We start from the raw sequence: 27,865 nt of genomic DNA, 5'->3' as shown, positions 1-27,865 counted from the left end.
TACATAGTGGTACCACAATGGACCTACGTGGTCTAAGTGAGTTGGCTATTCCAAACCCACTGCCACAAAAACCCAACCTAATATTTTGCGTATATGAGAATATGATTATCTTTCTAGGGTTAAAGAAACCTTTTCTTCCCTTAAAAACTTTTGAATAAAAACTCTGAAACGCATAATTTTGCTATATTTATAGCAATATTTATTTGGAGTCAAACCAATCAAAAACGGCACGGATTTGTCACGATTTTACTGTATTTTCTGCAAATATTCTGTATAAAGTAAAAAATATGAATAACTGCATGTGACAAATTAAAAGTTCATTTTTGTGGATCAGTGTTATTTTTTTTTACTTTTTTGACTGACATTGAAATAGGAATACCCGATTTTTGTGCTCGTTTTCATCTGCGTCTCAGCTCGTATAAAAATGTAAAAGTGTAAAAGATATAATAACTAGTTAAGGCCGACCTGGTATTTATCAACAGGAGCGAATAACAAAAAATTCTTGTACGCAAATATTTTAGATTTGATAAGTGATTGATGAAAAAACTCATTTTTTTACCCCACACACTAAAATACCCTCTTAAGACTTGAAGGAAATAAATCAGTCGGTTGAGCATTAAAAATTTAGGCTTTATCACTTGGCAATTTAGCTGTCATAAATTCAAAATTTCTCTCTATTGAAAAAAATCATACACAAAGAGATCACATTTAATGTTTTACATACATTTCACAACAGCTTTAAACGGATGTCAGTGGTCAAATAGGAGTATAATAGATTATATAAAATAGCCTAAATTATTTGACGGCTCGATTTTATAATAGTATTTATCTATTAACTCATTGTTATAGTAATCGTATATAATAATCGAGCCAGGCTTTTGGTTGGTTATATTGAACATAGTCACTATTGGTATCTCTAAGCAATCACCAGCATCCTTTGAAAACTCTTTATAGTAAATGTCCAACTTCTGGTTGAATCTTGACGTTTGTACATTCTAAAAAACAGCGAAATATGAAGTAATAAATATTAAAATGATAATGAAATTTTGTAAATAACTTGGACTAAAACTGACAAATACCTGAGCGTGTTTGGAATAACTAAGGTCGCAACAGTTGGGGGCTACTTGTTCGCCAGATGGCAGATGTACTTCCATCAATGCCATGCCAGTTCGTTGAATATAAAACGGATTTAAAGAGACGCAGATTTTTAAAGTTTTCCTTTTTGCTGATGAATTGGAAAGCGAGGAGTTTACTATGAATATTGTGTTCTCAGGTGTCAAGCTGTTGAAGCGATAGTAGATTTGGAGTGTTGCCTCGCCGCTACCAGTAGCAGTGAACTGCAATTCTCGAATGTGTTTGGGTAACTGCGATAATAAAGAGGAGAATAATCACATTAAATTAATATTTTCGTTAGAATTTATTTTTTTTAATAAAAATTATTTATTCATAAAAAATGTATTAGTCAAATTGTTGTCCCTAATTTTTTTTTTTGTTAATATCAGCCCATAAGTTCGTGCGTTTTTTAAAGGTGGTTTTAAAATTAATAAAAAAGATGTTTAAAGTATTTATTAATCAATAATATATTTTCCTTTATTATTTACAAAATCTTTCCAACTTTTAGGCACATTTTTAATTCCTTGCTCAAAAAATTGTTTGTCCTTGGAGCCAAAATACGCTTCGATATCCCTTTTTATAGCTTTTTTTGAGGAGTAGTTCTTTTTACTCATATGGGATTGAAGTTCATGGAAAAGGTGATAATCACAAGGTGCAATATCCGGAGAGTATGGTGGATCGGCTTTAGCTCCCATTCGAGCTCGTTCAGCTTGCCTAATGTTTGCCTTGCGGTATGAGGTCTTGCGTTGTCGTGGTGAAACAAAACTTTGCGTCTATTCACTATTTTGTTTCATTTGTTTTAAGTGCCTCATTCAGGTTTGATAGCTGATGGGAACAATATTCAGCAGTTATCGTCTTGTTTGGTTTCAGAAGTTAATAATAAACAATACCGGCCATATGCCACCAAATAGACAGGAAAATCTTCTTGGGGTGAAGGCCATCTCTAGAAGTCGGTTCTGGTGTTTCACCTTTATCTAACCATTGGCGTTTGCGAACAGGATTATAGTAAAGGACCCATTTTTCATCACCAGTAATGATACGGTTAAAAAAACTTTCATTTTCAAGCCGTTGCAGCAGCATATTCACTCACTGCTGAAGGTTAGCGACGGAAAGTTTATGCGGAACCCATTTTCCCAGCTTTGAAACCCTTCCCAACAGAACCAGGTGCCAGTAAACTGTTCCATGCGATGAATTTAACCTCTGAGCTATCATATCGACTGTCGAATTTGGCTCAGCTTCCACGAGTTCGAGCAAGGCGTCGGAGTTAAAGACTTCAGGACTTGTAGAGTGCACAATATATCAAAGAAAATATAAATAGTTCCGTTATATTCCGCGAATAAATTTTTGTATGCAAAAATCGTACAAAAGAGAAATTATGGGTAAAATACGCACGAACTTATGGACTGACCAATATTTAATTTTCCTTCGGATGGATTCTTTGGAACAGAAACTATTTCAATTAATACAGTGATGCAAAATGGAGGTTTATGTCTCCGTATTTGATGAAACCAAAAGTAAATGAAAGTTTACACCTTCCGTAATAAAATCCAAAAGAATGTTTATAGTTGTTGAGGCCGAGAAACTCGTTTTTGATATCTGTTAGTCCACATCAAGTTGAAAATTACATAGTTCTATGTAACTTCGCTGTCAGAAATTAAGCAAAGAAATAAGTTTCCTTAATAAAAAAAAAAATCTTGTCATCGCAGAAATCTTTTTCAAATTTTACTAAATATTTTCTTTAAAAATAAGCTAGGCGGTAGCCGTAGCCGAATGGTAATGCTTGGATCATCTTGCATGAAACATCAAATAATAGAAAACGTTGTTTGCCAATTGCAGTCTCCCTTCGCCAGGAAATGGCAAACCACCGAGTGTTCTGCCATGGAAAAGCTCTTCATAAAAAACATTTGAGGTTCGGAGTCGGCTAAAAACTACAGCGCCCCTCAATTGTGGAACAGCATCAAGACGCGCACCACAAATTGGAAGGGGAGCTCAGCCAAATACCCAATAAAGGGTGTAAGCGCCTATTGTATATACATATGTATACACATATATATATATATATATATATAGGATAAATATTGTTTTGGGAGACGTAAACATTCATAAACTTTTGGTTTCATTAAATATATTTATAATAATATACCTGGAATCTTGTTGCAGTGCAATCTTAACGCTTAAATTTCTTAAATAATTTTACCTCAGTTTTTTGATTCGCGTATGTACTTTTTTCGTCAACTTTGAACGTCTTCAGTAACTGCCCTTTGGAGTGTACATCGATCTGCCTATTATTGCTTTGTTTCCTATAATTGGCCGCATAGAGGGCCAATGCGCGCAATCCCACCTCAGTAACGAGGGTTGACGAAAATCCACCATTACTATTTCGTTTTGACACCAACCACTTGACAATCGGCGTAACTGGCTTTTTCAATTCGAGCAGTGTTAGTAATATGTATCCTGTTACATAAACATCCATATTCGCCGGTTCATCAGAATATTGCCACCATTTGTGTTCACCTCTGATCATTGCTTTCGTCTCCAATGTTGTTAGCAGCTCATTAACCATGGGGTCTTGGCGCAATTGCAACACATACAAACATAGAGCAATTGAATGCATATCATTGGTTTCCTTGACATGTTGCTTCACATATGCCAAACCTCTGTCCACAATGGTCTTGTATTTATCTAAATATTGTGTATTTTCTAGAAAAGCATGTAGCACAGATGCAGTCACGGACAATTTATTGAGGTTAGCAAAATCGGTTAATCTGCCATCTTCTCTAAAGCTCCCAGCCGCCTCTTGCTTCTTTGCCATAAAATCTAATCCTCGTTTAAGGACCTTATCATCCACGAAAATGTACGATTTGGCTTCATGAAAGATACGTGTCACATAAGCAGTTAGCCAAGTAATGCCGGGCGCGTATCCCCAGGTACTAAAAGAACCATCCCAAATTTTATAAGTAAGTTCACGCTGATAGCCGATTTGTAGATAACTTTTTGCTTTTTCATAAAGTACATCGTTTGACGTGTCTGTGCTCTGAAAAAGAGTGATGTGAATTTTAGTAATCCAAAAAACAAAATTTTAAAAATAGTCGAGGTTTTTATGCTGAAAACGATACTTGATTTACCTACGTAGCTTAAGCATGCCATTTTTATTAAATGGGCAAAGATTTAAATTTTCTAAAAAAGTATTCAGTTTGGAGCATTTCAACTTGGGGAGGTAAGAAATTGCTTACTTGAGCGCCTAGTAGGATTTCGAAATTTTATGAAAGTTTTTAACGTTTCGTGCAAAAAGGACCCGGAATTTTTCATTTAAGCGTACGGGGCGCAAAATCTGAAAGTCCTGATAGAGTCCTTTAAGATTTAAAGATTGATAATGTTCACACTGACAAAACCCAAATTTGCGACATTGCAAAGGCTTTACATAAATCGGGCCGTATTGTGATTTATCTCGTTCTAGACGTCCTTTCAATTCTTTGGTTGACAAAAATATCAAAAATGTTATGAAAATTTTGCTCAAAGCCTGATATAGGGATATGAGAGAGATACCAGCTGAAGGGTCTATGAATATGACGATTCATAATCAAAGTTTTATTGACCCTTTGTTTTTATTTAACGAGGTGTGATCCGGTGGCAGAATTAGGTTTTAAATTTAAAGTTTCTCCCTAACCGATGATCGTATGAGTGCGTTAGCTTCGTTATTCATCGGATGTCGCAGTAGACGGTTGAACAACGTGCGTTCGCAACCGAAGCTTTTTTCAAGGCCAATGTTTCGTGTGCAACTGCTCGTTGTAAATTTTTTTCACCTTCGACGCTTATGTGATGGTTCAAGTGAGAATTTGATTCGTTCATGCGTGTAAAGTTTCCGGGCAACAAGTTCCGGAGCAAAGAGCACACGTGCGAGGCCCATCCATCGAGAATAAATAAAAATATTGAGCTCGTCACTTCAAGTTTGCATGGTAATACGTGTCAGTTTGTGCGCAAGAGAGCGGATGCACTGGGATTTCTAAAAACTTTTGATCATGAAATTCTGAAGAAGAATCTTAGACTTTACCACTTCAAAATTCGAATCATGCAAGCGCTTAAGCCTTACGGTTACAATTTGTAAACACTATCTTTTGTGAGAGATGAAGCCCATTTTCATTTAAATGGAAGTATAAATAAGCAAAATTTCCGCTATTGGTCACCTAAAGCACGGAACCCATCCATCAACAGCCACTGCACAGTCCCAAAATGATGGTCAGTGGAATAGTTGGGCCAATTTTTTTCGAAAATCTTCGAGGTCAAACAATTTCTGAACTACTTTCTGCCAATAATGAAAGAGCATCCTTCCATTAGTACACATGTGTAAAATCTATGGAACAAACCCAGCACTAAAAGAAAATATCGTTCGAGTGGTTAATGGAATCCCGACAACACTTCACCAGCGAGTGGCGCGGCTTACGGAGGCCAGATTCCAAGAGTATACCCGAAGTAGCTATTGTCTGCTATAGAGTAAATAATTATTAAAAAATAAAATCCGCACTTTTCATCTTTGTAATAGTTATTGAAATTAACTTTTATCGTAGTTATTTTTCAATTTTTATTCGTAATTATTTTTCAATTTAGCTTTTAATTTCTAATTCTAACACCGAACACCCGGTATTTCAAAAGCGCACTGATGAAATTTGTTTGGGTAATTTTTCATTTTTTCCTCTTCCAAAGAATCAAATTAGCGCTTTGGGAAAAGCATTTTGGAAGCATGAGACGATAAAGGATAATTCAATAATTAAAGGCAAACAGTAAAGCGCCCTAGAAATAGTATTCTTAAGGCGAGAAGAAGCGTTGGAAAGAATAAACGAGTCGCTTTCGGTTTATTGATAAACTTCGAGTACGTTGGGTATAGAATATAGACTACTACATAGTTGTAAATACATAGACTAAGCTTAAAAATTAAAAAAAATCTAAATTAAAAAGTCTCAATAAAAAAAGTCACAAGCAAACTCACAAATCATAACTCACCTGTAAATACTTCAATACCAACAAATTTGGCACAGAATACATCATATTTTGCTCGCCACATCCTATGGGGCTGCGAATTAGCTCATCGAAATTCTCACCACTATTAATCAAATTTAACATAGAGCCCATGATAAAGTTCATCACAGATATTTCAATGTATTCAGACCCCGGAACGCTGTTCGGCGGTATATCCAATTTTATTGTCTTGCTCTCCTCTCCATTAATATAGAAATCCGTATTATTGAACACTGGGGTACCTTCGTATTCGACTCTTAGCTGTTTAACGATTTCATCACTACCGAAACTACTTTCGGCTGATATTCTCAGTGTTATCATACCAGCCACTTTTGGGCGTATTTTAAAATGAACTGTTATACTTTTTTCTTTACGTACATGCGTCGTCAATGTGTATTTTGTAGAACTTGGTTTCCGAACAAATTCAAATTCATTCTTCTCGCTTTCCATGGAGACACTAGCGCGTATGTCCGTCCGCAGATAGTTGAAAACCACCACAGGTAGTGTAATAGTTTCCCCTGAGAAAGAAAACCACAATTAAAAAAAGTGACAGTGCTTTTTGTTTGTGTTTTTATTATGTAGGTGCACTTGCCTATCTTTACAGAATATGGCAGATTTACTGAAACAAAGAATTCCATAAATGTCCTGAAAACCGTTGGAGTTTTTGTAAGCGTCAATCCAGTTTTTGGGTTAATTGAAAATCCCGTTATCACCCACGATGTTATGGTGTCCGGTACTTTTTCCAATAATGTATCTTGACCATCAACACTGCAATAAGAAATGCTCGTTTGCAGGCTTAACTATGTAGTTACAGACAGTTGCGAACACGAAAATAGCAGTACCAAAAATTTTATAATAGATTTATTTCTTCAATTTTAATCTACGATGTGATTAGAAACTTTTTATTATTATTTTGTTCTGCTACTACTCTTTGACTGAACATACAGAGGCGGATCCAGAGGTCGTTTTTGAGAGGGGGAAATTTTTTATCAAATTCGATATCTGGTACTCAATTTATATGAATCATAATCAATAATTTATGAGTCCGGTAGCCTTCAAATAGAGGAAATTTCCCCTATTTTTCCCCCTTGGATCCGCCACTGGAATATACATATATTTAAATCAATTCTATAACGAAGAACCAAACTTTTTATAACAAACGATAGAAATCCAGTGTTAACATTAAAATAGTAATACAAATTAATCAGAAACTACATTCACAAAGTTTGTAGAATTGCAGCTGAATTTCCCAAATTTTGTATAACGACAGCACAATGACGGGCATTGTTGTTGATTGATATTCGGTTTGGCAATCTGTGCAGCTCTTTCTGGGAGGACTACAGATTTTCTATATGATTGAAGTAGTGGAGCTGAGCTGGCTATTCCATAACCTCAATATTGTTTGCGCAAAACCAATCCTTGGAACCTCTAGGCACAGCTGGTATATTGCTAGTCGGATAGTGACAAGGGAATCCATAAGATTTTCCTTATCTTCCTTTGAGAACTTTAAGTCCCCTAGACCTGACGGAATATATCCAGCAATGCTTAAAAAAGGAGGAGACAGGCTGATTGAGGCCACAGCCTGTCTTGCATTTGGTTATATACCATTCCAATGGCGACGCGTAAGGTGGCGTCCATAAATTACGTGAGGTGTTTTTTTCAATTTTCTGTACCTCCCTCCTCCCCTGATGAGATGTCGTGAGATTTTATTCAACCCCCTCCCCATCCCCCAATCTCACGTGAGATTTTTCAAAATGTGGGTTTCTTATGTAAACGCGTTAGATTGTTATTGTAAAAAGAAAAAAAATTGCTTCGTGCTTTTATTTACGACTAGTTAAGACTAGTAATCAATATTGCTGAGAGTTATAAGTGTAATAAAAATTTAACAATACTCGTAGAAGACTTAAATCGTAACTACTGCGATTAAAAAAAGAATATCTACTCTAATTCAGTCCATGGAGAATCATGTGCGGTTTCAAGAGAGACTATTGGGACCAACATGTCCATATGATTTTCAGTAAAATCATCTGCTTCTTCAACTTCGTTCTGATCTATCCACTCTAAGCCGTTGATGCTTGCGCACAGTAACTCATTAGCTCGTCTTTCGACAATCCGTGAGGGTCGCACTTTGCGGTACATACGCGCTTGCTTAGCTGGTGCAATGTGAGCTGCTCGCCTGTGCTCTGCAGCTGTTGTGATAGATGCGAAGTAAATACCGCATGTACTGCAGCATATTTTCTCTAAATCATCACGTATACTTGGGCTATAGAGATCATAAGGCGTGCTGATAAAGGCATTCAACGGTTGAATCGGTAGGCGTATTAGAAATGGAGCAAATGACTTTCCGTCATGTTCTTTAAAGTCCGAAATTATCAAACGTCAATCAACCTAAGTGATGGGGTATGGAGGTGGCAGAAAGCGGTCGTGAAGAATCATATGCAGATCACTCCGGCGTGGGCTGCAGCAGTTCTGATCATCGCATTTCACAACCTAAAAAAAAATTAAAAACAATTTCCCTTTGTAACTCTTAATAAAAATTTGTTGACCTTCGCGCTCGTTAAAACACTAAAAAAAAAAAATAGGCACGCACAAAAATTTGATATGAATCAACTGCAATGTACCTGGAGTAAATATTGGCTCTCTCTAAACAAAGAAGGTTGGAGCCTGTCCGTGTGTCGCTGCCACTCAGCTCGTACGCTCTTGTTCATCGAGTCGCACGTTCGGCTGATAGTGGCGCGAAAACAAACGACGGCCTACACTGTACCGTAAATTCAGATTAAATTGAGCTATTTGGTATAAAACAAATATGGTGGTTTGACAGCAGTAATGTATGACGTCGAAGTATGAATGAAATTATTTTCTTTCGAACGAATTAGTGAATGATCTTAATCATACTACGATTACGCTTAAGATTAAATCTTAAGCATGTACAATCTGGATAATGGACCAAAATAGTATAATTTTTTTTGTTTCAATCAGAAAAAAAATTACGTGATATTTGCCGAGACCGCCTCCTCTCTCCAACGTAAGATTAGATGAGATTTGACTCGACCCCCTCCCCCCTTAAATATCTCACGTAATTTATGGACGCCCCCTAAGAGTAGTATTTATTCCGAAACTAGGAAAAGATGACTATTCCCTAGCAAAAAGTTTTAGACCAATCAGTTTGACATCGTTCATGTTGAAAAGTCTGGAACGAGTGGTGGAGAAACATATTCGAGTGGGGGTATTGCTGAGAAGTCCACTTAGTAGAAATCAACACGCTTACCAGAGTGGAAAATCATGTGAATCAGCCTTACACGATCTTGTTAGCAAGATTGAAGCTGGACTGGAAGCTGACGAATACACAATGGGCGTGTTCGTGGACATTGAGGGGGCTTTTGATAATGCCACTTTCGGCTCGATATGTTCTTCTGCCGAACGACACGGAGTTAATCAAGCCATTATAAAATGGATATATTCCATGCTCTCTGAGAGGCTGTTAACCGCTGGTGGGAGCAGTGACGAACAAATCACAGTCAGGGCCAAGCAAGGATGTCCCCAAGGGGGTGTTCTTTCTCCGCTGCTGTGGTGCTTCGTCGTAGACTCTCTATTAGTGGAGATGCAGGAACTCGGTTTTCACGTCCAAGCATATGCGGACGACGTCTGTGCGCTAACATCGGATAAATCCTTAAGGAGGCTTTGCACGAAAGTGCAGAGGATTCTTGACAAAATCGATGACTGGTGCATGAGACAAGGTCTTTCCGTTAATCCGAACAAAACAACCATAGTTTTGTTTACGAGAAAACGGAAATTGGATGGACTCAGTCTTCCAACACTGAAAGGTGTGACACTTGGTCTATCCAACGAAGTTAAATATCTAGGAGTAATCTTGGATAAGAAGTTGACTTGGGAGACACACGTTTCACTGAAGGTGAATCGTGCATTGAAGATTTTTCGCCAATGCCGTAGAGCCTTTGGCAAAACCTGGGGTCTGAAACCTGCTGTGGTCCTATGGATATACACAGCATTTATCAGACCAATCATCACTTACGCTTCTGTGGTCTGGTGGCGACGGAGCATGGTTAAGTCCACAATCCGGGAACTATACAGCCTGCAAAGAAGTGTATGTTTATGCATCACGGGTGCCATGAGTACAACCTCTGGTGATGCCCTAAATGCTATGCTTGATTTGCTCCCCCTGGATCTTAAGATACAACAGGAAGCAATAAAAGCAATGTGTAGACTCCATAAATATGGTTTCTGGCACGAAGATGGAACTTCGGGACACAGAGAAATCTTTAAGTTGCTGTCGGAGCAGTATCCACTGTTTTTGGCACCTAAAGATGACCTGATACCCACAGTTTCATTTGGAAGGAAATTTGATGTCAGATTTCCATTGCGTGAGCAATGTGACAAGTCCGAACAGAAAACTGTCAAACTTTCTACTAAAACTTATAAGGAAAGATATTCGGTTAATGGTCGGCATCATTACAGGACACAACCCATGGGGTCAGCATATGACCACCATTGGAATCATCGAGAACCCGGTATGCCTGTAATGCTTGGAGGAGGCGGATAGCACTGAGCACTTTCTCTGTGAGTGTCCTGCCTTTGCTAGAGCAAGGCTACGAGTATTGGGTTCCGAGGTCATGAGAATGAGTAATATTCGTTCTCTAAAACTGGACGATATTTACAGATTTGCCAAAGAATATGGAAAATTCTCACAGGACCAACTATCTCTATCTCTGTCTCTATTCTTTCCTATCTCTTTCTCTGATACTTTTCTCCTTCCCTCCTTGACTATCTACCCCCTTTCCAGAGCTTCAAATACAATGGGCTCTTTATCCTGAGTGTTTTAGGAGCCACCAAATCTCCTGGCGGCCGCCGTAGCCGAATGGGTTGGTGCGTGATCACCATTCGGAATTCACTGAGAGGTCGTTGGTTCGAATCTCGGTGAAAGCAAAATTAATAAAAACATTTTTCTAATAGCGGTCGCCCCTCGGCAGGCAATGGCAAACCTCCGAGTGTATTTCTGCCATGAAAAAGCTCCTCATAAAAATATCTGCCGTTCGGAGTCGGCTTGAAACTGTAGGTCCCTCCATTTGTGGAACAACACCAAGACGCACACCACAAATAGGAGGAGGAGCTCGGCCAAACACCTAACAGAAGTGTACGCGCCAATTATTTATTTATTTTTAAATCTCCTGGTGCTCCTTGGCTCGACCTTTTCAAATTCAATTCAATTCAATCCTTGGCCTTCTGATTCGAGTGCTTAGGATCAATATCCCATTTCATTGGCATTTCCTCTATGCAATGCGGCAACATAACGTTCTGCATTATTTTCACATAAATATTAATGTTCATTCCATCCTCATATCCTTATTTTCGAGTCCCCATGTTCAATGGTTTTTAGCATGTATTGTCTCTGATTTTCGGTGCGAGGTTCGTCTAATATATTGTCATGAACCCTAGCCACCATACAAAACTATTTTAGACTCGTCAGTCCATAAATTATGAAACCACATGTCAGCTGTCCAGCTAGCATATTTTCTTGCAAATTTCAAACGTTATGCCTTAATCTAGCTTCCCGTAGTCTTCTACGTACAGTCATATCAGAAATATTAAAGTTCAGCTCTTTTTTAATTTGTATGGCGTACTTTAAGGGATTCTTTGGAGAATCTTACAATTCTGCGATCGTCTGCAGGGAAGTTTTTCGTTCTCCTCCTCTGTTTTCAGGCTTTTCCGTAAATTTGAATGCATTTGAAATTATTTTTGCTGAGCATGAAATAATATTTTGTATTTCTGTGTAAGATTTTCCATCTTCTCTCAATCTCAGAATCTGCTTTTGTTATTCTGAGGTGCAAATTTCCCTCGACCAATCAAAGTGAAAACATAAGAAATGTATGCATGAAACTTACTAAAATAAAAAGAAAGGTAATAAATAATAAGAAACGTACTTTCTTCTAAACCTGTGCCAAATTTTATTAACATTTCTTGTATAACCTTAAAAAGCTGATACAACTATTTCAATGTTACATTTAAAAATGTAACGACGCCAATAAAGATCCGTTATTTACGTAGTTGCCAGATTTCTTCAGATAACCTCTACACATCTGAAATCCCTTAACCTTTCTAGATATTTGGCATTTAAATGATCTGTTGTATGAAAGAAAGAAATGACTTTAAAATAATTTTTTAAGAGTAATACTATTTTCATGTGCCAGCTGTATATAACTATATACATACAAATACCTATATACAGGATGAACGATATGAAGTGTTACCTATTGAAAACACCATAACTTTTTTGTGTGAAATTAGTTTTTATTGATTTGAAATACAAAATTGTTTAAAAATGATTACAATTTTAACATATATTCACTTTAGCTCGATATGACCACCTTTTGCCTTGACTATAGCCTTCAAACGGTTAAAACATGAGTTGCATGCTGCACGAATGTGATCTTGAGGTATTTTGGCCCATTCCCGTATAATCGCTTTTTACAGCGCATCCATACTGGTATATTTTTTAGTCCTCACCTTGCTCTCCAAAAAGGACCAGATGGAATAGTCCATCGGATTTGCGTCTGGCGAATTCGAAAGCCATTGTGTGGACGAAATGAAGTGTGGAACATGATTTTTTAACCATTCTTGGTTCACACGAGCTTTATGAGACGGTGCCGAGTCCTGTTGGAACGTCCATGGTCTACGACCGAAATGTTTGCGTGTCCACGGCTCTAAAGCAGCTTCTCGTATGAGCGTTCGGTCAAGTAAACACGATCGTTTTGAGTGTTTATGAACTGCTCAATTGGGACATTTTTTTTACCAGAAAACACAATGTTAGGAAATTCGCCACGTTTGTGCAAGCGCAACAACTCCTTTGCTCTTTCGCACCGAACTTTTTTTTGCTGGGGTGAAAGATCGTGTGCTTTTTGGAACTTGTAAGCCTTGATCTTGAGCTCATTTTCCAATATGCGTCGAATGCTGTCTTGCGATATTTTCAGTTCTTTGCCCATGCTACCAGTATCATTGTAACGTTTTATAGTGATATAAACATTTTATTCACTTTGAGGTGACTGAGAGCACGAACAATGGCTGGTTGTGATTTTCCAGCCAAATATATATAACGCAATCACATTATTACGTTTGAATTCCATCACAGAAAAAAAATTCTACAAAACTGAGACGCAAATGCTTTTGATGGCTTATAAACAATATATTGAACTGTCATTAGAACAATTTTGACGTTGATGTCATGAGCTGTTTTACAGATACAAGCAGTGTGAAGTTGGTAACACTTCATATCGTTCACCCTGTAGTACTTGGCACCCTTTTAGGTGTTTGGCCGAGTTCCTCTTTTTTGTGTATTTTTTTCTCTATTTCTTTTTTTTTATGAGGAGTCTTTTCATGGCAGAATTACACACGGTTGCACAGGTTTGCAATTGCCCGTTGACCACTATTAAGAAAACTTTTTCTATCAATTGGTGTTTCCTGCCCATGGTTTCCAACCAAACCCGCACTTCCGACTGGTAGTCACACATCAACTCATTCGACTACGGAGGTTTACAAAAGTTCCAAAGTATGTACTAAGGGTGTTTAAACCATCACCGTTTCACGGAAGTTTCGATGAAGCAAAATTTCTTCACCTAACACTTACTTCAAAAAACGTATGATTTTGCAAATAGTTGTCATGTGGCACCAGTCTTATCTTTCAGCAATTTCAAAAGGACACAAAACAAAGGTGGCTCGGCGGAAAAAAACGCGTCACTATCCAATTGTTTATATTGCATGTAGCATTACTTAATTTCGTGCTATTTATTATTTTTGTTAATTGTAAAAGAAGTAAGGAACACATATTTTAACAAAAGTTGGGCTGGCTGCTAATAATTGGAATCAAACGGATTCATAGAGAATGAATAATGCTGGTTATTGGCCGATTTCGCCCATTTCCAATACCAAGATACCTTGGATATAACAACTATCATAAATAATGCACAATTTATGACCAAAAACATCAAACTTATATTGAACTTTAATTTCCTCGTTTAAGAACAATTTCTGAGGCCCTCGGTTACTAATGAACAAAACAAGAAATTGAAAAAGGTTGAAACTATTATATAAGTACGGTCCTTACCAAATAACAATCACGCACCAACCCATTCGGGCTCCATACTTACCTCATAAAATCGTGAAAAGCAAAGGTTTGAAAGAAATTTCGGCGCACTTTCCTTGATTTTGACGCTCTGACTCTTATATCGGATTCTTCTTGTTTTAGCTCTATAAATATTGAAGATAAAGATGTAGTTAAAGTTATTATTTATCTTAGTAAGGGATTATTAATTGAAGCATAACATAACTTTTTACATAATTTGATATTTTAAGGGTGTTTACGGGAAACAACCACGTCAAAGTGAGTCAAAAGTGAAAGTCATGTTACTCGTTTTCTTTGATTGTCATGGTGTTATGCACTCCGAACTTGTCCGAATGGTTCTGCGGTAAATAAAGAATATTATTTCGAAGTTATGCGACGTTTGAAAGAGAATGTGCGGAGGAAAGGGCCCAATTTTTGGAAAGAGAACACATGGACCCTGCACCATGACAACGCACCGTCTCGCAAGGCTCATATTGTGAACACTTTTTTGGCCAAAAACTCGACATATGTATATCTTCGAACAACCACCGTATTCACCAGATTTAGCCCCCTGTGACTTTTTCCTTTTCCCAAATTAAATTGCCACTCCGCGGACGCCGCTTTGAGTAGATACAGGCCATTAAGGAGAATTCGCTGAAGGAGGGGAAGAATATCTCTTCAAACGCGTTTAAAAGGTGCTTTGATGACTGGACTAATCGTTGGCGTATATATATTTCTTCGAATGGAGCCTATTTTGCAGGTGCCAAATTAAATTTTGATGATTAAATAATTATTTTGCGTTTTATTGAACAATTCCCGGTACTTTTCTGACATAATGTATTAGCCTTTGGGGTGGTCAATTTACATCGCCGAGTCGCCTCATAACACGATTATCGAACTTGGCGCGCATAAGAGCTATTCTGGCATGGCCTGTGTGGCATATGTCGTCATTCTGCTAAGACCAAATATCGTCCAAGCCTATATCTTCAATGATGCCACCGATCTACCAAAGCTGCACTAAACTCTCTGAGGATGCATTAGCTTCTAGACGCGCACGTGCGGGTTTTTCGGCCCCCACAAAAGATGATTTGAGTTTGCAATATTTCTCAACGGTGTTCAAGCAAAAAACGATTTATTTCGCTTCGTGTAGATATGATACTGACTTTTTGTTAAGGCTTCCAGCGGGAGGAAGTTTTCAGTGTCAAAATAACATATCACCATCATCAAGCAGCGTTACGGCTTGGGATGAGCTTTAGCTTCATTCACATTTTCTTCCAGGCGTCACTATATTTAGCTGCTTCCCTCAGATCAATGATGACTTAATCTATCCAATACACTTTTAAGGGCGTCCTCGCTTTCGACACCAGCGGATTATAAGTGATCAAGGTTTTGTGCGGGCAGTCTTTGTTCATGCGTTGAATTTGACCCAACCAACGTAATCTTGGTGATTTAATGGTATGAAAAAGATATGATAAGATATATAAAAGGTATGATTCAAAAATCACTATTGGGCCACCCTGTAGGTTGCATTTTTTGGTATCTAATATTTAATAATTTCCAAACGTTGCTTATTTGCGAACTTCTAATTGATAAACGTTCAATCAATTTTTGGCATTGCTAGGTAGTTTTTTATTTAGATACAAAATTTTTTATGCCCCTATTTTAAAAACCTATATTTGTAAAGCTTGCTAATATTGTAATAATGTATTGCATTTAATGCCACAAAAAAGAAGTCTATAACATAATTATGAACAAAAATATTAACTAATAGTCTCACCTGTATCGTAGTGGGCATTTGTCATTGTTACAAGGCCGGCTATTTCACCAGGATAACTTTTATTTGGAGGTAAATATTTTTCGGGTGTTTTCGAGACAACATTTTCCAAACCATTAAATATCATTTCAGCATCGAAATCATTACCAGATCTAAGCAATAAGGTGCTTTTATCCATACCCAATAAGCCCACGTAAGAGTTTGGATCGGTCTCGACAGCTACAGAAATATGTGTTCCTGGCTTGGTGGTTTCTAACGTGTCGATAGAAATCTGCGAATTTTAATACATAATTTTATGTGCACATACGCATCTTTTTTTTACTCACTTTATTTTGAAATTCCTTTTCTACCAAAAAAGCCGTTTCGTAATAGAACATTTTACCATTTTTGAAAAAATACACTAAAATATGCGCCTTCGGCATCATTTCGTAGGTTGGTTCTATAGAGAATGTATGCGACCGACTGCTGGCGCCATTGGGTATCGTTATAATACTGTTATATACAATATTGCCACGCCCTACTATCACACAAATGAAGCTCGAAAATATTTCACCCGATACTACGCGTATTTCCATTGGGGTAGCGACCTGTGGACTGAATTAAAAAAAAAGATTAATTCATATAAATGATACGCAGTGAGTGATTCTCAACTGTATTTCAAAGAGTATATGGTTTTTCCTTTTCACGGAATCGCGGAATTGCTTATTGTTTACACCAGAACTTTAATTAGTTAGATAACTTGTTTAGTTAGATTCTCTTTTCTTTAATCCCTCAATTATTGCAGTTACCGAATGGAGCAATTGCGCTGTTATGTTTAAAAATTTCGACAAAATTTAAGAATTTTTCTTAGTCAAACTCCTGCGAATGGCTATTCTTGTTTTTCTGCGTAGCTAAAGATTTTTATTATAAAATTGCGCACACTTCCGGTTTCGAAAAGGCAAGGAATCCGCGCTCTGAATTTTCGCATAAATTAACTTAATTTTCTTACTAGTTCGTTTTAACATAGACTCCTGGTTGTCCGCTCACTAGTTTCACTGGTCCCGTCGATGTTTCTCCCATATATTCGACCGTTATATTAATATTCTTGTAATTCGAACACTCAATTTCCATTTCAACGTAGCCGTTAGAATCGGCATAGGTGACTGTTTTTGTAGGACTTCCATTTAGACCCTTATCAAACCGTATTTGAACTTCTTCATCAACATCAACTGACTTTCCATCGTAGTGCGAAATGTGTACACGATATGAGAATGTGTCCTTTGGGCCCTCGCATATGTTTGTCATTGATGGTGTTTCGATTAAGTAACGTTTATCCACAATTAATACTTGCTTCGAAATTGTGCGTGTAGTCGAGGTTACAGTGTCTTGAATGGTGACGTTTATATATATCGTTTGCATCTTTCTGCCAATCTCCTCTAGAAAAACAAGCATTGTCTTCTGACCATCAATTAGAGGATACTCCCTTTCGATGAGCGGTTGACCTTTTCGACTAATATTGAATAAACAGTTTCCATATATGATTTCACCAAAAGTGTAGCTAAAGAGATAAAAATTATTATTATTATTACTTACAATAGGGCATTCGGTGCTAAAGATAAGTATTGTTATTATATTATAGTCAAGTTTAACAAGTAAGGAAATTCGGTCCCAACCCAACTTTACACATTTGCGCATATTTTAGTAATATTTAATTTGACCGAGTTATCAATGTTTTGAGTCAGACAAACACATAGAAACAAAGTTATAGCTTGTACCATTAGACGTACGGCCGAATGGAAACTTAGTCTCAAAGTATAAAAAAGGGCATGGCTTTTATTTGATCTCAATAACATTTTTGCCAGATCTAAATGAGGTATGGGAAAGAAATGACTGGCGCACTTTGTTAAACTCAGCCAAATACGCTTAGCGGCTATTCCGCAAATCTAGAAGAGGATTAAATGAGATTTAGAGCAATACGTGCATTAAGTAGGGGCAAGTTTTATGAAGTCGTTAACGAGACACATGCATTTAGCCAAAAGTGTGCGTAAGGCGGCTCATTTTATTTTTTTGGGTTCGTCGTTTGTGCCACATGTGAATAATTTTTTTTTATTTATAACAGAGATATAACGTTTTCTCTGTTTTGAAAATTGCCGTGATGTCACTATTTAATTATTATATATATATGTATGTACCTATCTCTTTATGGCTCTACATTCAAGCGTTATGTGAACAAAATCATATTACCCTTGGCACGCGTGTATATACATTCTGTCAAAAAAGTACGGGGAACTATTCAATAAAACGCAAAATAATTATTTAATCATCAAAATTTATTATATCGCCTTCAAAATAGGCTCCATTTGAAGCAATACACATACGCCAACGATTAGTCCAGTCATCAAAGCAACTTTTAAACGCGTTTGAAGAGATCTTCTTCAGCGCCTTCAGCGAATTCTCCTTAATGCAGAATGGGAGTATCAAAGCGGCGTCCGCGAAGTGCCAATTTAAGTTTTGGGGAAAGGAAATAGTCACAGGGGCTAAATCCGGTGAATCTGGGGATTGTTCGAAGATATACCTTCTACTCAAATATGAACGAGACGTTATCAATAAAACGGTCCGCGGATGACATATGGCAAAAATAAATTTTTTGTTTTTTGGTAGGACTGTTATAAGCTTACATGGCAAATTTCAGCGTGATATGTCACATAGTTTTTTTTCTGTGCTACTGTAAACAAGTCAAGCTCAAGTGTGTTCTTCGAATTCTCGTTTATGACTTCAATTGTCTCAAAATGTTTTCCACGGAGCGGCAACTTGAGCTTGGGAAACAGGAAAAAGTCATATGGAGCCATATCAGGCGAATACGGTGCTTGCGGAATGATATTAACATTATTTTTGTTCAAAAAATCGCGAACAAGACGTGATGTGTGAGCTGGTGCATTATCGTGATGCAAGAACCATGATTTGTTGTCCCACAATTCCTTCCTTTTAAGACGAATGTTCTCGCGCAAACGCTTTAAAACGTCTAAATAATATTCAGCGTTAACCGATTTTGCGATTTGTGCGATTTTCAAGCACAATTTCCTTTACTTTTCCGATGTTTTCGTCGTTTACTGATGTTGCTGGACGACGTTCATGAGGCAAGTTTTCAACCGATGTACGGCCCTCTTTGAACGATTTGTACCACTGGAAAACTAGTGCACGCGATAAAGCAGAGTCCCCATAGGTTGTCTGCAACATTTTTAAGGTGTCTGAAACCGAAATTTTGTTAGAATAACAAAATTTCAAACAAATTCTTTGAATTTCCATAGTTAAATTCGAAGAACACATTCGAGCTTGACTTGTTTACAGTAGCACAGAAAACAAACTATGTGACATATCACGCTGAAATTTGCCATGTAAGCTTATAACAGTCCTACCAAAAAACAAAAAATTTATTTTTGCCAAATGCCATCCGCGGACCGTTTTATTGATAACGTCTCGTTCATATTTGAGCTTTTGGTCAAAAAAGTATTCACAATATGAGCCTTGTGAGACGGTGCGTTATCGTGGTGCAAGATCCATGAGTTTTCTTTCCACAAATTGGGCCGTTTCCTACGCACATTTTCTCTCAAACGTGGCATAACTTCCAAAAAATAGTCTTTATTTATCATAGAACCATTTGGAATGAATTCCGAGATTCCGATTGCACAAAACCATGATAATCAAAGAACTGACTAGTTTGCATATCAAACTCATAAACTCACATCTCATCACTTGTTATGATGCTCTGGATAAACGTTGGATCCGAATTCCATGTTTTCAGCCACCATCTTTCTTTTTGGAAAGAAATTCAACTATCTTGGAACGGGTCGAGCAGACACGCGTTTTGGCGTCTCATGCCCAATTGGTGGTGTAAAATGTTGCGAATTGATTCGTGATACACGCCAAGGGCACAGCTTTCTCTGTTGGACTTAAATGATGGTTTTCCAGCACCATTTTCTAGATTTATTGACATTTTCAGCCGTTGAAGACTTTGATGGCCGACAAGATCGGGGCAAATCTTCTGCGACGTCTCGACCCTCTGCAAAAGTGTTATACCACTCATAGACCTGTGATAATAAATTTGATAAAGCACATTCGCCATCGGCACACGAAACTCCGTTCAAAACGCACAATTTAAGAGAAATTCTTTGGTCGATACTTTTGTCCATAGTGAAAATGGCAGAACAGACCGCATACCTGCGGTTGACTGATATAATAAAATGCTAAAAACAATCTAATTAACAGATCACGCTCAAACTCTGCGTGGTACCAACGTTAAAGCAAAAAAATTTAGACATTCGTGTAATGCGCTTTTTAAATGAAGAATTATCGATATTTTTTGGCAAATGTAAGCTTGTTAATTATATTATTCTGTAAAAAAAGTATGTATAGATATACTGTGGCACAAAATTATTCATTCGATTTTGTTTTTGAATAATTATTTTACTAAATAAAAAAAAATATATTTTTAGTGATCAGAATCAGACTTTTATTTCTTCTTTTTTTTCTTACATCTGCTTCTTTACCTTTGCTTCTCTTCTAAATCTTTGCTAAATCTTGCGATAGGGTCTAGACATGAAAATTTCGTTTGATAGTCCAAAAAAGCGAAGAAGTTTAGAAAAAAGTTTTGTATTTCAGATAAACGTATTGGCTAGAGAGTAAGAAAGCTCTACAAAAACAACATTATTAGTTTTGTCTCTCCTTGTAAAAAAGCCACAAGTCAAATCTGTAGTGCTTTGAGTGCAACATAAAAAACACAAAGTTATAAATGTAAACAACTTTCGAACATCAAATCACACATCTTCTGGAATAATATCGTATTCCGCAAAATAAAAATATCGAAAATGCCAGCATAAAACTTTTCAATTTACCATAGCCCACATTTTCTTCTAGTGAATTTTTAATTCAGACCATCAGTCTCTTTTATTTCTAAACCTGAATAGATGCAAATTTGTAAAATGCTTCTTGCAGTAAATGCGCAAATTGGCGAGAAACAGCACTGATGCTTTATTTTAATGATTTTATAAAGCCATCCATTAACTAAATTTTTTTTTTTATTTATGGCATTTTCAACAAACAATAATAATAAGACAATACAATTTGTTTTGAAACGACATGCATATGCTGGTACTAGGGATGTCAATTCCGATTCAGGGTATTTTGGGTTTTATAATTTCTTCTTGTTATGCCTTTTTGGCAATATTTACTAATCAAATCTTGGATATCTTTTGAGATTTGTTGACTTCTTTTTTTAAGATTTTGTTTTTTTTTTTCAAAACATGATTTAAAAAATCACTCGGGATGTAAAAATCTCTTAGAATCACAATAATAGCGGATAAAAACAATGGTGCTTGCATTTAAAGTGTTGCCAGCGCAAGTGTACAAGCTTTGTTTTGATCTTCAAAAGTGGAGTTATAGAATTGACAGACGGCGGTGTTAATCTGGATTACTGGGGCAGTTAATCTGATTAAAATTGTGGTGAGACAGATGGTTGTTACGCGGAGTACAGCTTATTTGTTTATTGCATTGATTTGTTAGTAAAATATGGACATCAAGCAACAAATACGGGTATTAGCTGCCCTGAAACTAAAAAAAAATAATTATTTAAAATCAAAATACTAATCAAATCTTGAATCACGGGATCGAAAAACCTGGCATCCTGAGTAGGTACATATATCAAGTGCCATCCTATAGAGCTTTAATTTAGTACATGCCTATGCCTCCGCCTCGGTAGTTTAGCGTAAGTGCACTAGCCTGCCATCCCAGAGGTTGTGGGTTCGAGTCCCATGTAAAGCACAGTCCTCGCACTTTTCCAAATTTACCTCTTTCCCTGTTTCTAAAAAAACAACACAGTCGCATCCTCAACAGGGGCTGAAATAAAGTTCCTTGGATTATCGTGGAACTAATTAAAATCCCTAGGACAAAACCGTGCCGGTTGGCGAAGAGGAGTGGTTGAGCATATGGCGCCAAATAGGACTTGAAGGATCGCATACGAGTATATTATCTCTGCATGTGCACATGTGTAAATCGGGCAGGTTCTGTAATCCACTTCCGAGTGTTATTTTTTAATTAAAATATTTTTGTAATCAATTTTTTAATTTCGATAAATTAGGTGGTAATATCAGATTAAATTTTCGTATTTTTAAGCTTTCATTTGATACTTATTTTATATTGATTAATTGATAAGGTGCAATAAAAAATTGTTTTTGGAATAATTTTTTCAATTTTTTCTCAAAAATATTTGCTGTAATACTTGTGCTTAGTTTTTAACAAATTGCGTGTTTTAGGACCATGAAAACATCAAATGAATCACACCCATCTACGACCTATTGGTGTTAAAAAAAGAGGTTGTCTGTAAAGTCGGTTTACTGACGATAGTTTAATGTGATAACGTCATAAGAAAATACTGATTGAATGGTTGCATTTCTCAAAAGAAAATTTTAATTTTATTTGTTTGATAGATATTTTGTATGGATATAGAGAATGAGGTAACATTAACATAACATAATATACTTTAACATAACATAACATAACATAACATAACATAACATAACATAACATAACATAACATAACATAACATAACATAACATAACATAACATAACATAACATAACATAACATAACATAACATAACATAACATAACATAACATAACATAACATAACATAACATAACATAACATAACATAACATAACATAACATAACATAACATAACATAACATAACATAACATAACATAACATAACATAACATAACATAACATAACATAACATAACATAACATAACATAACATAACATAACATAACATAACATAACATAACATAACATAACATAACATAACATAACATAACATAACATAACATAACATAACATAACATAACATAACATAACATAACATAACATAACATAACATAACATAACATAACATAACATAACATAACATAACATAACATAACATAACATAACATAACATAACATAACATAACATAACATAACATAACATAGCATAACATAACATAACGCTCTCGCTTGCAGTTCAAGCACATTAGCTTACATTTGCTTGCGTACAGAATAGATTCGTATATTTGATATGTCCATATGATTTGTATGCATCTTTACATATAGATTTGTTCGTTTTGAAAATTCCGCGAAATTGTATATGGTGTATAAGCTTAAGTCCGCTGTTTTTTAGTAAAAAAAAAACCATTTTTTTATAGAAAGCAAAAAAATAATTTATTCAAAGTATTTGCCCTCGTTAGCTATACATTTTTCCCATCTCTCGGGCAATTTGTGTATACCACGCCAAAAGAATTCTTCATCTTTCGAGGCGAACCACTCGTCAAGCCATTTCCGGACGTCTTCGTACGAATCGAAGTGATGTTCGGCGAGCGCGTGACCCATCGATGAAAACAGATGATAGTCCGAAGGGGCCAGGTCTGGTGAATAAGCGGGATGAGGTAGCACCTCCCAATTGATTGTATCCAAGTAGTTTTGGACCATTCTTGACGTGTGCGATGGGGCGTTGTCGTGGAGGAAAATCAGCTTCTCATGTCTTTGTTCATATCGAGGCCTTTTTTCACGCAAAGCACGGCGCAATTTGATGAGTTGTTGGTGGTAGCGATGAGAATTAACAGTTTCACCAGGTTTCAACAGCACCCTGCTGATCCCACCAAACGCACAGCATCGTCTTGCGTCCAAAGCGATTAGGTCTTGATGAAGAAGTTGATGGTTGGCCGGGATCGACCCATGATTTTTTTCGTTTAGGATTCTCAAAGTATATCCACTTTTCATCGCTAGTCACCACAAGATGCAGGAACGACTTTCTTTTATGCCCAGCCAGCAAGATTTCGCATGTGTTTTGGCGTCGCTCCATCTGTCTATCGTTCAATTCATGGGGTACCTATTTTCCGACTTTTTGGACCTTTCCCATGGCACGTAAACGCATGGAAATGGCTGGTTGAGTGACACCTAACTGCTCGGCAAGCATTTTTTGCGATTGGGTATCGTCTTCATCCAAAAGAGCCTGCCATTCATGTTCCTCAACTTTTCTGGGCCGATTTTCACGCTTCTTGTCACTCAAGTCAAAATGACCGTATTTGAACCGACGAAACCAGTCTCTGCAAGTCGTTTCCGATAATGAACTGTCACCATAGGCCTCCACAAGCATTCGATGCGATTCGGCAGCCGATTTCTTCAAATTAAAGCAAAAAAGTAGAGCTTCCCGCATATGCTCTTTTTTTGGCACAAAATTAGACATGATTACGCAAGGAAAAAAGTGTGTTGCTGTATGAAATCACTGATGATGTGCAGTGATTGATGTAAACAGGTGTCGAACCCATGCAAAAAAAAATATGGCATTTCTATGGTAACTTGATATGCTCACTAACGCCATCTACGAGCAATCAGCGGATTTAAGCTTATACACCGTATATGCATGTTTATATACATATATTAGTATACAACATATCTTATAAGGTATATGGTAAATATAACCATACATTTTTTCCTTCATATATAATAAAAAAATTAATAATAATAACATTAAAACAACAGGTATTATTAACAAACTTGCTTTTATTTTAAATTCTTCAAGTGAATCAAATTAATAATAATCAATAAGAAGGCATATGCAAATACAAATACGTGAATTTATATAGAGTGATCAATCATGAGGTGCTTTTTTCAAAAGTTAAAAAAAAAAAAAAATGTAAATTATGTTCAAAACCTTTATTTATCATTTGAAAGGACATTCTTTGACATTTACTTTTTGAATATGACTTCATTCAAATGTTGGCCGCAACTACGCTTAAGGTGGTCCATTCTGAAGGTCCAATTTTCAATCACTCGTTCGAGCATTTTGACTGGTATGTCGTGAATAACACGCGTAATGTTGGCTTCCAGAGCTTCAATCGTAGCTGGTTTATCAGCATAGACCTTGGACTTCACGAATCCCCAAAGAAAAAAGTCCAAAGGTGTGATATCACAAGATCTTGGTGGCCAACTCAAATTTGTTGATGGTAGGCCGATTATGTTGACCATAATGCGGTCTAAGCGCATGAAAAACATTTGTCACAGAACGCTGATTTTCATAATACAGTTGAACAATTTGTAGACGTTGTTGCGGTGTGATTCTTTCCATGATGAAATGCCAAACGCTGTTCAACAAATCCACGATGACAGTTTGCGACAACTCGCGCGCGATCTGTAAAAAAAACGCAAATGAAAAAAACTCCTCTTAATTGATCACCCTATATATGTACATATGCGCATATACATACATATATACGCTCACTTAAGTAGGAGAGAGCAAGATGTCGAACGTTGCCGTTCGTTTGCTTTGTTTGCTTTGTCGTTCGTTCCGCGCTTTCGCTTGCAGTTAATTCAATGCAATGAGCAAGGTAACGACAAATGAGCAAGGTAACGGCAATGAGCAAGGTAACGACATATGAGCAAGGTAACACTAATGAGCAAGGTAACGACATATGAGCAAGGTAACACTAATGAGCAAGGTAACGATACATTTTTTCGTGCGTGCAGCCTGTTAAATCGAATTATAAGACGTTATCACGTCAAAATGTTAAACATTTCTATATGGTCGTACAGATATTGTACATACATATGTTGAAATAATATGTACAAGGTGAAGTCCAAAATAAACAAGACTGAGCTAAAAAAGAAACGACAGAAACGACGACAACTTCGAGTTTATTTATTCAAAATAGTCCCCTCTGGCCCCGATACACTGTTTTTCGCGATCTAAAAGCTTTTCGAAAGAGTGTTTCAGATCATTGACCGAAATGTCTTTCAGGATGTCGGGGCAAGCCTTTTGGATGACCTCTATGGACGCAAAACGTTTTCCTTTCATGACCAATTGCAATTTTTCCGAATAAGTAGAAGTCACAGGGAGCCATATCACGCGAATGCGGCGAGTGACTGATGAGTAAAATGCGATTTCTAGTCAAAAAATCAGTCACAGGAGTGGATTGATGAGATGGTGCATTACCATGCAATAAGCGCCAGCTCCCTCTTTCGCGGTATTCAGGGCGAATTCGACGAATGCGATGGCACAAACGCTTCAAAACGCCAAGGTAGAAAATTGCATTGATAGTTTGGTTCATTGGCATAAACTCCTTGTGGAAAATTCCTTTGGAATCGTAAAAACAAATGAGCATCAACTTGACTTTTGACTACTCCAAACGCGATTTTTGGTGGCTCATCTGGGGCTCGTCTGGAGCCTTCCCTTCGGCACTTTCACGCTTAGTTTCAGGTTAATGTTGGAAACACCACGTTTCGTCACCAGTTACAATGTAATAAAGGAAGTTCTCGTCTTTTCTCGCCTCTTTAATGAGGTATTTCGAATGTTAAATTCCGAGCAATTTTGGTCCTCAGTTAACTTGTGTGGAATGAAACATGCACAGACTTATCGTAAGCCCAAATGATCAGTTAAAATGCGATAAATCGATGTTTTGGAGATATTCAACTCCGATTCCATGAATTTCAACAATGATTTCTGTTCATTTTTGATAAATTTACGAACACTTTCAATGGAGTTTTCGGTGATTACTGATTTTCGACGGCCCGTACATTCATTATCATTTATGTCCTCACAACCATCTCTGAAACGTGTAAACCACTCTTGAACTCTGGCACGAGACATACAATTATCGCCATAAACTTTTTTCATCAATTCAAATATTTCGGTAAAAGTTTTACCGATTTTAAAACAAAATTTGATATTAACTTTTTGTGCCAAACTCATTTTTGTACGGATGACACAAACATACTGACACTTAATAAACACAATAACTTCGCTTTTACTGAATCGAATGTCACTAAGCTTTGACTGGAAGTCAGCTAGGGATGCAACTTCCACTCACTCATTAAAAAGATGTTGCCATCAAAAACATTTTTATGACATCAGTCTTGTTTATTATGAACTTCACCTTGTATGTACATATGTAGCTGTAATAGAAAGTTATCCAACTCACCGCGCTCGTACTGTAACAGGAAATGATTCCTCATTGAGAGATGCATGACTAGGTGCGTCCAATTCCACCTCAAATAAAGGCAACACGTAATCTTTAATTTCAACATACTTTTCGGCCACTTTGTCCTGTCCCACAAAAGCTTCAAGCGACCACATACCCGAAACGACAGACTCAGCTAATTTTAATTTTCCCTTAAAAACACCAGTATTAAGCTCAATATTATTGAATCGCTGAATGCTATTGTCATCAGCATCCTGCCAAACAAAAGAAAAGCAAAAACAACAAGCATATGTTAGTACATTTTTAAAATAATCAAATTTGTTAAACTAATTTTGCATTATTGCTTATCACACCTTTATTAGCACAGATATTGGTTGAGTGACCTTTGCTGGCAATAAATACTGATCTATGAATATCACACGGAATTGTATCGTCTCTGCATGTTTGTACATTGCCTTATCAGTTTGTATGTAAGCACGCGGCATATTGTCCACAAAGTCCAAATTGGTCGCATTTTTGAAAATAATTCCCGATAATCCACTTGCTTCCAAAGAGTAGGCGCCTTTTGTAATTTCTCCTAGATCAAATGTTACACTCCGCTCAGAGTTAGGTGGTATATCCAGCTCTGTAAACTTGATGTGTTCTGGGCCTTTGAGAGTGAGTTTAATTTTTGTATTGCGCCACACGTCTGACACACTCACATGCACGCTATATTTCGAGTTGGGTCTTATGTTGCCCGGTGATGTTATTGTATAATATCCTTGGGCCTGTACATGACCGCCAATTGCCACCAACACAAGAAACAATGAAGGCAGCCATTCCGAAAACACAAACATTTTAAATGAATAGCAAGTAAGTACTGAAAT

General features: G+C 36.9%; 1 protein-coding gene across 1 annotated transcript; it reads right to left on the bottom strand.

The window, feature by feature from the left end:
- Positions 1 to 609: 609 nt before the first annotated feature.
- LOC129247280 (thioester-containing protein 1 allele R1-like) lies at positions 610 to 27,865 on the bottom strand. The gene is made up of 11 exons (XM_054886339.1): positions 27,353 to 27,865; positions 27,000 to 27,253; positions 17,002 to 17,550; positions 16,340 to 16,607; positions 16,017 to 16,284; positions 14,286 to 14,385; positions 6,719 to 6,894; positions 6,112 to 6,644; positions 3,311 to 4,147; positions 1,080 to 1,364; positions 610 to 995 (listed from the first exon to the last, which is right to left on the bottom strand). The coding sequence occupies exons 1-11, from the start codon at positions 27,833 to 27,835 to the stop codon at positions 777 to 779; spliced, it is 3,972 nt and encodes a 1,323-aa protein (XP_054742314.1). The 5' UTR covers positions 27,836 to 27,865; the 3' UTR covers positions 610 to 776.

This window comes from Anastrepha obliqua, chromosome 5 (genome assembly GCF_027943255.1).
Source record: "Anastrepha obliqua isolate idAnaObli1 chromosome 5, idAnaObli1_1.0, whole genome shotgun sequence".
Lineage (NCBI taxonomy): Eukaryota > Metazoa > Arthropoda > Insecta > Diptera > Tephritidae > Anastrepha > Anastrepha obliqua.
The sequence above is the reverse complement of the archived record's forward strand: the minus strand, read 5'-3'. Positions and strand labels throughout refer to the sequence as shown.